Source organism: Aphelocoma coerulescens, chromosome 1A (genome assembly GCF_041296385.1).
Source record: "Aphelocoma coerulescens isolate FSJ_1873_10779 chromosome 1A, UR_Acoe_1.0, whole genome shotgun sequence".
NCBI classification, from domain to species: Eukaryota; Metazoa; Chordata; class Aves; order Passeriformes; family Corvidae; genus Aphelocoma; species Aphelocoma coerulescens.
The window spans coordinates 65172794-65186118 of NC_091014.1; the positions used below are offsets into that span (position 1 = coordinate 65172794).

A 13325-nucleotide genomic window follows, 5' to 3' on the forward strand; every position below is an offset into this window, starting at 1 on the left:
TGAGTGCGCAGCCGGAGCTCTCACCATTTCAGTCTGGGGTTTGTTTCTGGTAGGGGGTGGGTGATTGCGATCGCCGGTGTGAACCTTCCCGCAGTTACTGCTCATTCCTGCGTACTTCACTCCTGATGGCTCTCAGCCACACAGCCCGTTCATTTTCAGACTGCCTCCCTTTTTTCGTAAAATATGAGACAAGCATACGATCATAGAATCACACAATGCCCTGGCTTGGGAAGGATCCTAAAGCCCATCCAGTTCCACCCCCTGTCATGGGGTTCCACTATCCCAGCTTGCTCCAAACCCCATCCAACCTGGCCTTGGACACTGCCAGGGATGGGGCAGCCACAGCTTCTCTGGGCAACCTGTGCCAGGGCCCCACCACCCTCACAGGGAACAATTTCTTCCTCATATCCAATCTAAACCTACTCACAATGCAATTGCTTAATCCTAAATGTCCCGCTAGAGCTGCTGATGTACAATTTAACACAAATCCCGGTTTGGCACAAAGCCCAGCTCACACCCGCAGGCCTCGGGACCTATACGAGGGCGGGGCGTCCTCTCGCGAGATCTGGGGCCGGTGGCCGCGGAGGGGCGTCCTCTCGCGAGAGCGGCGCGCGGCCGGTGCCGCCCCCACCCCACGGCGCCCCCTGGCGGGGTCGGGACGCGCCGCCCGCCCCTGCCGCCGCCATTTGACACCGGTCGGGGCCGGTCCGGGCTGACCCCCGGCGCGGCCGGAGCCCCGGGCATGAGTGAGTTCCGGGAGGGGATCGGGAGCTCGGCGGGGGGGCGCGGCCGGGCGATCGGGAGCGCGGCCGGACTCGCGTTGGGACGCCCCAGGGCCGGGGCGCCCTGAGGGGCGTAAAGGAGGAGGACGCCCCTTGCCCCCGCCTCAGACCCGCGGGCCGGAGCGGGCCAGGGACCCCTCGTGTGTCTCGGCTCGCGGCGGTGTCACGACAGGCACCGGTGTCGCGCCTCAGCGTCGCGATGTCGCCGCGTTTTGGGGGGAGGAGGCGACGCTCCCCGCGGTGACACTCCCGGGACGCCCCTGCCACACCGGGAGTGCGGAGGGAACACCCCGGGATCTGTCACAGCGGGAGCGCGGCGGTGACATCCCCGGGATGCTCCTGTCACACCGGGAGCGCGGCGGTGACATGCCCGGGATGTTCCTGTCACGCCGGGACCTTTGCACCAGCCTAAATTCCTTGGAATTCCTTGGAAATTGCATTCTGGCTCAGCGCTGCCAAACTGGTGACTGTGGTAACAAAACCCACAAGCCGTGGGAAACGGTGGCTTCCAGTAAGGATGGAAAGAAAGAGGCAGAGAATTAGAAGGCGGCTGTGGTCGCACAGAGATCTTTATTCTTTGGCGTTGTTTTTTGGTTTTAATTTGGTAAGGAAAGCCATTAGTAAATAGCAGGAAGTGACAGGCGGTGAGTGTGTAGTAGGAGTGTTGCTGGGGTGAGTTGTTGCTCTGCTACCTGTTGACAAGATTGCACTAACAAGCATCTGTGCAGCTGGGCATCTCTGGTAGGGCAGGGCTCAGGAATCATTAACTTCAGTTCCCATAGTCATGCTCATAAAAAATAATACATGATAAGAATTTGCTTAAATCAAGTATATTTGAATAACTGGGGTTTTTCAACTCGCTAAATGTCCAGGCTAACCCACAGGTTTAGCTCAGTTCCAGGATCAGGCAAAGGTTTTGTTTTCCACAGGCAGCCAGAGAGCACTTTCAGTTTGAAGGATTAGGACCACTGTCTTGCCCAAAAGGTATCAGAGCCAGGATTTAGGACCAATGTGAATTACCATGATGCAAACAATGATTCTGCTTTTTGAGGTACAAATGCTGCCTGAACTGGAGCTGGGCCCTGGCCTGACTGGGGACAGTGACTGCAGAATTTGTGGGGCTGCATTCCACACATCTTTCCCAGCACATTCCCTGTGAAAAGGGACATCAGTGGCTTTGCCACAAATCAGCTTCTTTTTCTTTGGTGTGGTTGGGCTGGGGAAAAAAACGAGAATGTGCATATATTAAACATACACTGTTTAAAAATGTATATGGATGCAGACAAACTGTCAGAGGTGTTAAGTGCATTGTAGTTTGAATGCCAAAAGTATTCCCAGCTCATGGAGAGGCCTCAGAGGCTTTGTTTATACTGGCCAGAGAATTCCTGGACTGTGAGCTGAATTAAAGGCTGCTCTTCAGCAGCTCCATGGATCTCACTAAATCAATTTCTGTAGCAGTTCAGCCAGTTAGTGTGGAAGGTCATCTTTTGTCTGGGACATTTCTGTAGGAAATCTGACTGGAGGGAGGAGCAAGGAAAGCAGATCCTTAAAAACAATGCAGTCTGATTCTTTTGCATGTCATATTTGAAAGCCCTCAAACTGCTAAGTCAGGCTGAATAAATTAACTACCTGTGATAACACAGCAGCCTGCTGAAGACCTTGATACATCAAATACATCATATGGAAAGTTAAATGAAAATTCTGCCTGATAAACAGGATTGTTTTCTAATGCTAATGCTTTTGATAGCACATGAATCCCAGAAAACACAGGTTAAATGTGTAGTGTTTGAAATATCCTTCCTTCTATTGCTTACCTGGGAGAGGGGCAAAAGGTCAGTTGAGGAATTTGAGGAGTTTTTTTAAGCTTGGCTTAAAGATCCTGGGCTATGATTCGTAAAGGTGCCTGAGAAAGTTAGAAAATCAACTTGATTTTTTTTTTCCACATAGCTGAGGAAAGACTCAATAATCTTTAATGCTTACAAAAATCTTTACTTTCACAAATGGCCTAGCTAAGAAATGGATATAGTTGATTCTTTCTGTACCTCAGAACATTTCCTAAACCAAATAGTAAGCCTGATATCAACAAGGCCCATAAATCTCATAAACCTCTATCCCTGCTGTTTGATTGCTGAAATCTGTTCAAGAAGCTTAAATAGATTTCCTTTTCAGTAGGACGAGTCCAAGGTTTCTTAAAAGAAAATAAAAACTTAGGCTGAAAATCTTGGTCTTGAAACTTAATCTATCAAGCATGAATATGAAAAAATGTAGTGTAAAGGTCAGTATTGCTGGCAGTAGGCACAAGCATTTTGCAAGTTTGGCAGTTCTGGCAATCCATAATTCCTGTAAACAAGTACTGCAGTTAGAAGGCTGGTGTTTAAAGGATGCAGTTGGTTCTTTTCCTTAGCTGAGCTGCTGTCTTTCTCCATGCTGTTGAAAATGTCACAATTCCATTCCATGCAGTGATGTTCGTGTTCATTTATAGACATGAACAAAACACAAGCCTTTCATCTTCTGAGCTTTCCCCGAGCAATTTTCTCGACTCTGTGAGTTTGAGCTGCTCCTTCTCTGCTGATTTAAGTCATCAGAATCTTCCAGGCCACTGTAATCCTTCAGCATTTTCTTTTGTGCTGGATTTATACCTCAGTTTATTATGGCTGTTAGGAGAGCGCATTTAAAGAAAAAGTAGCATTAAAAAATGAATGAGTTCATGTAATATGCTTTTCCTTTCTACATCACTCTGCCAGAAGCACGTGCACTGCCCAGCTTCCTGTGTTCAGTACCCCGCCTCTGGCAGCTGCTCTGTCCCCGAGGTAGCTGTGCTGTGTGGCAGAGGTGCTGTGGTGCCAGCGGTGCCTTTGTTGTGTTCAGAAATGAGCTGCACGATCGAGAAGGCGCTGGCGGACGCGAAGGCGCTGGTGGAGCGGCTGAGGGAACACGACAGCGCGGCCGAGGCGCTCATCGAGCAGACCACGGCGCTCAACAAGCGGGTGGAAGCCATGAAACAGGTCTGCTCTCCAGCCCTTCTTGCTCCTGGGAATAGCAGCATTTACATCCTCTGGGTGCTTCGGTGCAGCACAGAAGGAGCATGCTGTTGGGTTAATCCTGTAATGCACACTTGGTGTTTTTGTTAGAGGTGTGGCTCTCATCTAAAAATAGCTTGTTGATATAGTTGGAGCCTGTGAAAAAAAGTTTTCACAGTTACTCCAGCCTAAATATTGAAAACAAGCATTTATTTGAAGAACACTGGTAGAAACAGACTTGGTATCTTACAAACCACTCTGTGGTGTCTCTTGGTTTGCTCTCCGGTGCAATACTACACATTTCCATTAATTTCAACATATCCATTTAATCATACAGAGGCTCTGTCGTGTTTTCTTCTGTACAGAATACTTTGTAGTGTCTCCTTTTGTTTCCAAATAGCCTCTTGGGCTTTTTTGTGCTCATTTCTACTCTGATGTTAAGCTGCTTGAGGCATGTTGTTAGATTGAGTGTGACTTTGACAAGAGAACTCCTGGGAAAATGTAAAGATGTCTTGTGACTTTCCATATGGGAGTTCATCCTGTCACTTTAATGAACCCAAGATATGTTAATGGGCCTATAAAATAATAAAACCCTGCATGAAATTCAGCCCTGTAAAACTAGTCATGCAGAGGCTTCATGGCTTCAGATCAAGGGTGTTACATTTCCCCATCTATTGGGAGTCAGGATCTATTGACTCGGGCCTGAGTGACTTGTACCCACAGAGCCTTGTGGTTTAAGGTTTTGGGAAGCCACAGTAAATGTCAAGAGGTTTGTACCTCATGGTTTGTCTTTACCACATCTCTACGAGTTTTAAATTACCTGATGGTGAACTTGGCCTGCATTAACTGAAGGTTAAATAGTATCCACTACACACATCTAAGATATGAAACTTGTTTAAAAACAAAGGTGATGCTTTTGTGTCTCTAAAGGACAGGATGTGTGCAACACTCTCTGGTGTGTGTGTTTGATATTATTATTGTCTTCCTGGTTACAGACTCTGAGTGACAATAGAACTGGTGCTTTGTGACCTGCTGAGTAATATTAGCCTGCCTTTGGTTAATTGAATATGCTGTGCATTGTTGGTTTGTTTTTGTAATAACCAGTACCAGGAAGAAGTCCAAGAGCTCAATGAAGTAGCAAGACATCGCCCTCGGTCTACTCTAGTGATGGGTATCCAGCAGGAAAACAGACAGATTAGGGAATTGCAACAGGAAAACAAAGGTAAAACATGAATATTCTGTCATTTTCAAGCTCCAGCCTGTACCACTGGAGACAGACTTTTACCACTGATCTTTTTTCAAAACATAGCTGTAGAGGAAATGTTTTCTTCTAATTTCAATTTGTCAGTTTAACTGATCATAATACAATTCAAGAGACCTAAAGTCCAACCTCTGGGACTGATGAACAAAAAGAGAGATTTGGGAAAAACTACTTTTTTCGGTCCTTACCTAATGTCCAGCACAAGTAAGGAGATAAATAGAACTTAATTCTGCAATATAGGGATCTGTTTGAAGAAATGTTTAACCACTGCTGAAAATAATAAGAGCAGTCAGGACAAGTTACGGTGTAAGTACAGAAGTATGAATTCCTTCTGGAATTCTGTACACTAGGAATGCACTGTTTCTCCTGGAAAGCCTTAGGTATTCTAACAGTTCCATTCAGCAAGAGATTCAGTGATCTCAATTCAGATGAGTCTTGCCTCAGGGTTATTTATCCTTTCACTCAGTATATTTTGAACAGAAGCATTTTTCAACTCTGTTTTTACCAAGCTGCAGATTAAAACAGATCTGTGAATTCCTGCCTGCCTTTTGTACAGTGTGGCTCGTAGTGGTTGGGGTAAAGCTACTCAGCCACACTGCAGATGGCTTTTGTCAGCCAGAGGGACTGAACACAAAGTCACACTAACAAAAGACTGTTTGTTACTGACCAGGAATTGTCCCAGGCTGGTCACCATCAAAACCATTTGCAGAGCTTCTGTAGATTTTATGGTGCAGGGAGAGGGGACACTCAATTACAGGCTGATTTCTGTTTTCTCAGGGTGAAATACTTGTGCATTTTGATTTGCTTCTTTATGTTAAAGTCTTAAATGCATTTTAAATTCTGTTGGCAGAACTGCGCACATCTCTCGAAGAGCACCAGTCTGCTCTGGAGCTCATCATGAGCAAGTACAGAGAACAGATGTTTAGGTTGCTTATGGCGAGCAAAAAGGATGATCCAAGTATAATAATGAAGTTAAAAGAGCAGCATTCCAAGGTAATAACTTCATTGAGGTTTTTTGCGTTGTTTTGGATTTAGTTTGTAGTGGATCAATTCAAAGCTCACTTCATGTCAATTTTTGTGTCATTGTACAAGTCCTAATTTCTGTAATCCACTCCATCCAACATGAACAGGAAACTATCAGTTGAATAAGTCAACCTTACCAGCTTCTCATTTGTTGAAACTTTCAACAGGTACCATTTCATTACTGTGTTTGCTTAATTTACTTTTGTTTCACTTCCATCTTTAAGGCAACTGCCCCGTTACACTGCCAGAGGTTACTAATATTTAGGGGTTTAGACCAGCTTTAACTTATGCTTGTGACACCAACAAATAATTAGTAAACCTGTGCTTACAGAGAGTAGGAGGAAAAAGCTTTTTAAATTCAATATTCAAATATTTTTACCCCTAAATATTGTAAATAATTTTTAAAAATTAAAAGTCCTTTTGACCATTGAATAATTGGATGAAGCAGGAAACAAAAGTATATGTTCAGTTATTCAGTGGTCAAAAGGACTTTTAAATTTTGGGGGAATTCATTATTCTGGGTCACTAACAGATCCAAACAGGAACTTTCCAGCAAAGTATTACATTTCACTGAAAATCTAACATAATCATTAGAGCAATGCAGCTGTGTAGACATAAGTTCTAAGTGTTTAGTAACCTTTGACCTCAGCTAACTTAAGTTTGCAAAGCAAAGTTAGGGTCTGCTTACTGGGAAGACAAAATTTAAGAATTTGATTCTTTCTTGCCTGCTTACAGCATCCTAAGTGTGTAATTAGTGCCCTTGGTATGAAAAAAATTATTGGATTAGAACTGTATCTTTAACATAAAATCTTTAAAAATGACAGATATAGATGATTTTCAACAGAAGTTACCTCAGAATATGGTATAGCATCTGCTCCAGCTTCAGGAGAACCAACACAAGAGGGTAAAATTAAATCCATCCTGAAATGGACTGTAATAGTTCATTTAGGAGCACTTCAATGGAAAAACAAGAAAAAGAAACTAAAAAGAAAAAATAACATCTCGGTGTATAATTGGAACAGGAGATTTAGGCTTCAACATTTTCATTAAACCTCTTCCTACATGAATGCCTGATGAAAAAGATACATCACCCTTACCCTGACACTTAGGATTTCTGGAATGTCATTATTTATTCTCTAGCTCAGGCTTCATACTCAGGAAGACTGAACAGTCTTGAAGCACTTTTTAAATACTTCTCTCTTGTTAAGTAAAAAATCCATTATAGCCCAGGAGTTAAGCTCCCTGTTCCCAGTAATGCTGTTTTCCCAAGTGCCAGCTGTTATTTTAGTGCCTGTTTACAGATTATTACAAGATCATTGATTGCTGCAGATCAAGAAGCGCCTCCTTGAAACAGAACAACAATTTATTTTGATAGCATTGTTTGCAAGAGAAAAGGGTGTGTTGGTAATAGTGACCCTGATCTAAGTGTGCTGCTTGAATTTGCTCAGCTGAAACAAGGCCCTAAAATGGGTGTGGCCCCTTTTTGGTTTTTATCTCTTCAGAGAGAAAAAACCCAGTATGTACAAAAGAAAGGAGAGACAGACACAGAGGCTTTCACTTTCATTGCACTCTTTGGTTTTACCCCATCTAAGTTTTCCACATGTGCCTTCCAGAGCAGAGCCTTCCAGTTTTGTGTTAGGATCTGACCTAACATCAGGGACCTTGGAACAGGCCCAAAGTTGTATTGATCCACAGCCCACATGAGCTGGGAATGCAGGAAGTAGGGAGGACAGCAGTATATCTGAAACCCACAGCTCCTACCCAGTCCTTCTCAAGGGTACATCCTTGCCTGACCACAGCTTCCTGTCAAGCTAAATTTGTGAGTTCTTAAAAAAAAAAAAAAGTTTCATGTCATCACCTGCACTGGAAACTGAGAAGAAAATAAAAGATTCACAGCAAGTTCTTCCCCACCCCCTCACATTGAGAGTAGGCATTTAACAACTGCTAAATTATAGCTGGGGCAGTTGGAATGGCAGAGAGGAAAGGGCTGATGTTTGTTTTAGTAAAGGGTATTTGTTTTGGTCAGATAAGTGTATGATTCCAAGTGAGGCAGTTCTTTGTGCTAGGTTAAAAGCAAGCTGATCATCTGCCAGCTATATAGACCTCCCATCAAACTCATCATTTAAAGGTGGGATTTAGCTGTAGCCTCTACTGTCCTTCACTTGAGCCCTCCTGTCCTGCTTTTCCTGATATTAGCCAATAAATATTGTGGATTTTGTCCAAAGGCCAGGTCAGGCACAACTAGACTGGCATCACAGCAGAGTTGGAATAAAAGGTTGAAAAATAAAAGCTGCTGGAAATACCATTAAACTGTCTGGCTTAACTGAGCAGCAGCAAATACCAGAGTGGCACAGGCTCCTCATGTAGCATTGCAGGGAAAGGCAGCAGTGACCCTTCTTTCTGAACCTCTGAAGTCCAGAGCCCAGATAAGCTGGAGTTGGAGGTGGATCCAAGCAAAAGAACCTAAATTAGAACGTGGAGGACAGGTTTGAGTTTTGTAACGTACGACATAGTAAGGATGACCACTGCACCTACTCTTTTTTAGCAAAAAACGCCTATCCATGGGCTAGTACTGGAGATCAGGTTTCAGACAACTGGAATATGGCTTTCCCTGCTGTTCTCCAAAATAACACACATCAGTTCCTACTGCACAGTTCCTGCTGCCTGCTCAGGGCAAGCATGGCACCAACTTGCAGCCATTTGGAGGCTGAGGATCACAGTTGTTTAAGCTTATATCAAATCCCCGTGAGAGGGATCACTGTGGGGCAAACCAGGTTTATTTAAATAACCAGGACCACTGTGGCTGCCCACACGGGAAAGTTAGAGAGAATTTGTTTTCCACAATTGAGGTCTGTGTTAAAAAAAGTCACAGCAGTTAAATCACATTTAATGCTTTGCTTTTTTTAATAATGCAGAAAATATATTACTAAGATATTACTAAATATTGTATCCCAGGAGCTGCAAGTGCACGTGGACCAAATTACAGAGATGGCAGCAGTAATGAGAAAAGCCATTGAGGTGGATGAAAGGCATGGCTGCAAAGAGCAGGAGCGCATCACCCAGCTTGAGGTGAGGAGAAAGCTGCAGGGGCACAGATATTAAAGGGAGTAAAGATCCTCCCAGGTGTTTTATGGAGTTACTGTCCCAGTCACTCACTGCTGTTGTGCTACCCTTGCCTTGCTGGAGCAGGGGAAGCACCACTACAGCTTCATGTCAAGGAGGGGATGCTTAAAGCCCATCCAAGAGAGCAGGAGCGTCACAAACCTCATTTGCTCCCTTGGAGAAGATGACACAGCACTGATTTCAAATCAGTGTTTTACTCCTTATGCATTCGTTTGGAGTAGAGGGGAGGTTTTAACAGTTACCCTGATTTGTTTCTGGAGTCCTATTAATGTGTTTCTCTCTCTCTGGTTTTAGCAAGAAAACAAAGGCTTGAGAGAAATTCTTCAAATCACTAGAGAATCATTTCTGAACCTGAAGAAAGAGGATGCATCAGAGAGCACATCCCTGTCAGGATTAGTGACAAGCAGTGATCTGAGCCTGAGGAAAAGCTAAGGACTCTGGGAATCAGCAAGCTTCAGTTGCACACTTAAACCAATGGAGCATCAGGGGGCATTGGTCAAGCACTTGTTACTGAATAGGGCACCAGCAAGAGAATGCATCCAACTCCAGCTCAGTGGCTTTTATACTGTGTGACATAAATTCAGCTGGTATTCTGCAATACCCTCAGTGACAGATTGATTGCCATAGATCTAACCTCAGTAGGAAATGGATTAATGCACTTGCTGAATTGCAAATTCTTTTTATATGAACTTGTTTTACAGATAAAAGGTGAGATTTCAAGTAATTTATATAAATTATTGCTCATGCAAAGTTCAGTGCAACTCTTAGATAATAAAGGTAAGATTTCAAGTCTGACCTCTGCCTTAGAAAGTAGTAACTTATGAATATGCTTTGTGCATGATCCACATAGCATTTTTTCCTTTTGTTTTGGTTTTAATAAATTCTCATTTTGCAACAAACCTCCTTGATGGGAGGGGCAACACATAAGGATTTCTGTCATTTAGCCTTGGGGTATCCCTTTCAAATACAAGGCCAATTTTTAAACATAAGGAATGCTGTCCTTCAATAGTTTGGAGTTTTTAAAGGAAACAAGATTCTTTAAAATATGCACACTGAATCGTATTGTGAGAACATGGAAAGAACTATTCCCACTTTGTTGTTCTCAGCAACACAGGTAGCAATACAGTTCTGCCTCAGCCTTTACCCTCAGGAGAGGAAATCCAGCGCAGTTCTCTGTCAGTAAGAAGCCACAAGAGTCCCTTGTCTTTCTTCTCCAGTTGCCTGCCCAAACTTCCTAAGTGAGGAATGGCAACTGGAAAGCACCCAAGCAGTGGCAGCAGAAAGGGGGAGGTGGAGGAAGGAGGAAGCAGCTTCATGGCAGAGTTGGCAGCCTGCAATTAATACTCCTAATTTTCCTTTCTCCAGTACTAGCTAGTCATCAAGAAGGTTTTAAAGTGAGTTAAGCAGAATGAAAGCTGTCAGCTACAGAAAACTGTGGAACTACAGCTGCCACCCACAGTTTAACATTCTGGCTGTTCAATAACCCACCAAGCAACATGAGCTGAGCTATCCTGAAATCAGCTACCACTTAGTCAAGTTTGATTTTCAGTGACAACACCACAGAAGGAACCAAGCATCCAACACTTCCCAGCGTGCCAGCTTCAATGCAGCTTTCTGTGAGCCACCACAGCTTCCCTGAGCTCAAGGTAAACGTTCCACAGGCCTAAGGGGGAGCTTTCAGCGTCACTGGGCTGACTGAGGAGCAGCTCAGTACCTTTGTTCTGTTCTCTCTGTTGCTGCTCCTTCCTGTGATGCTTTTAAGAGGAAAAAAGTTAGAAGGGAGCATTAGCAGGCAGTAAATGCTTGTTCTCAGTGAACTAATGCATGTGCTGAAAGGACAGGTAAATCAGGTCTCCACGTTCTCACAGCCTGCTTTAGAAATGGAGAAGCTGCTGCTAGGCTTTTTGCTGGGCTTAAGAACACACTGAGGATATTCACATCCATGGAAAAAAATTATGGCCATTTCCAGACTTGTGAAACAGCCTAGGGGAAATTCTGGGGGAACATTTTAGCTCAAGCACAAAATATTCTTGTCTGCTTTTATATTATCTGTAAAGCCTCGCCAGTGCTTCTCTGATTTAGATTTTGCATTTTTGCTGTGGCTTGCAAGCTGCTGACTTACCAGAAGCAACATCTTTTTTCAGTGGAGTGTTCTGTTATTGCAAACTCACAAGGAATTTTGGGTTCAGTTGTTGAAATTCTTGTTTCTAGAAGCATCTTTTCAGCCATGCACTGGTGTCAAGAGGCATTTCTATCCATTTGATGCTGAATTCAGCTTCATGGCTGACTTCTGGTTTGGCTTCCGAATACAGGAGAGGGTTGTTGGTCTGTGGCAGTACTTTGAGGTTGCTCTATTATGAAATGATGCTTGATTAGTGTTTATTTTTGTAAATTAAACAAAAATGTGACTTAATTTATCTACTCCTAGTCTTCACATTTGATATATCTCCCCTTTCATTCCCCTGCCCTGATCACTTTAGGATTTTAAAGAGCCTTCACAGTGTGTGGAGTGACTATTTTTCATTGCATACCTGTTATTTTTGTAATGCAGATGGCTTGAAAAGGATTTATGGCTAGAATTGTATACTGTACAGTAAACTTATTTTGTCAATAAAGTTGACTTAAAACATGGATGTCTTCCTGATTAAAGCAAGATACTGAGTCTGAGATGAGCCTTGTTTGCAACACAAGATAAAAAGAAAGGTAACCAAAACTGTTCTATGTGGCAGCTGTTCAGCTGAGGGCAGACTGAAACTAAATTGGGCTGGTTTGTACAACTAAAAGCTTTAAAAAGCCTTGACTTTTTAACAAGCACCTGGGATTAGAAGGTTGGTAAAATACAGAACTAATGGCACTGTTTTCATGCAGAATTACATGTAGTGAGATCCCTGTGTAAATACCCAAATGAAACTTACATTGGCTTAGGGAGTTTCCTTAAACACTTTTCTGGTTAAAAGAGGAATTTCCAAGTCTGCCATTTGAGTGTAAAACTTGCACTTGTTCTTTTTGGAGATCCTGGAGTCTGAGTGTCCGTGGCATGACCGGCGGTCACTTTGGCCAGGAGAGCACTGTGGTGCTGCTCACAGCATGAGGGCAGAGGGAAGGTGAGACCTTAAAGCTCATCCAGTGCCATCCCCTGTCATGGGCAGGGACACCTTCCACTATCCCAGCTTGCTCCAAGCCCCGTCCAACCTGGCCTTGAACACTGCCTGGGCTGGGGCAGCCACAGCTTCTCCAGACAAGTATTTAGTAATTTTTATCAGTTTTGCAATAATCAGCTGCACACACCTGTTATCCAGCCAAGCTGATAAGGCAGCAGAAGTCAACTCAAGGCAGTGGATGCTGTGTGCAAAACTACAAGTCATTCCTTTGCTTATGGACCATTTGGCCCAAGTAGGGCTGAACAGGAACTCTATGTGAGGAGGGACTGAGTTCCTGCTGCCTGCAATCACCTTCCTTTTCCCAGACATTGGGAGGCAGTGTGGCCCTTGTATCAGAGAATATCATCATTTCCCATGTTCAGAAAAAACCTCACCTGACATCTGCCTTAACCAAGTGCCCAGCAAGGAGAGAAACACTTCATCATTGCAGTCTTGGAAGAAGCACATGCTGGCAGCACTGCTCAGGCACCAGCCATGAACAGGCACAGGGGAAACCCACCAACTCCAGCTGCAGTCTCCTTCCCTTTCCCAAGGTGAAGGTTTACTTTTTTGAAGAACGGTGGACAGTGATTTCCCTGCAGTGTTCTCAGCACCAGAAGTCTCCCAGTCCATACACCTGAGGCTGGCTCTTCCAGCAGTGAGCAGCAGTAGAGCTGTTTTTGAGAAGTCAGTTCTGGGAAGCTCAAACAACACGGCACGCCAGTGGATGCAGGGTGATCAGCACCCTCCCTTTTCCAATACTATGTTCAGGAACATTGTAAACAAATTATTAAATGACTCATCATCTGCAACTCATTACATTCCTGGCTAAGCAATCAGCAGTTCCCTCCTACTATTGTCTATCTCTGCTTCTTCGCTTCCTCCGTATTGCTTTCCCCCTCACCTTCAGTATTCAGGATAAAAAAAATTGAATCCAGCTCATTTTGAGCATATTAGATAATCTGTTGTTTCACCA

General features: G+C 43.9%; 1 protein-coding gene across 2 annotated transcripts; it reads left to right on the top strand.

The window, feature by feature from the left end:
• The first annotated feature begins 619 nt into the window (after nucleotides 1-619).
• On the top strand, nucleotides 620-11840 carry FGFR1OP2 (FGFR1 oncogene partner 2). Of its 2 annotated transcripts, none has more exons than XM_069003288.1 (6): nucleotides 620-746; nucleotides 3527-3787; nucleotides 4907-5024; nucleotides 5914-6056; nucleotides 9042-9155; nucleotides 9504-11840. In XM_069003288.1, the coding sequence occupies exons 2-6, from the start codon at nucleotides 3653-3655 to the stop codon at nucleotides 9639-9641; spliced, it is 648 nt and encodes a 215-aa protein (XP_068859389.1). In that variant the 5' UTR covers nucleotides 620-746; nucleotides 3527-3652; the 3' UTR covers nucleotides 9642-11840. The 2 variants fall into 2 exon arrangements, with proteins under 2 accessions (XP_068859389.1, XP_068859387.1); XM_069003286.1 differs by having other exon boundaries at nucleotides 621-746; nucleotides 3651-3787.
• The last annotated feature ends 1485 nt before the right edge of the window (nucleotides 11841-13325 follow it).

Bases quoted from the DNA above. Each gene is read 5' to 3' on its own strand.
- FGFR1OP2 (XM_069003286.1), top strand. The intron at 3,788-4,906 runs GTCTGCTCTCCA...TGTAATAACCAG, and splicing joins GGGTGGAAGCCATGAAACAG to TACCAGGAAGAAGTCCAAGA. The intron at 5,025-5,913 runs GTAAAACATGAA...TTCTGTTGGCAG, and splicing joins ATTGCAACAGGAAAACAAAG to AACTGCGCACATCTCTCGAA.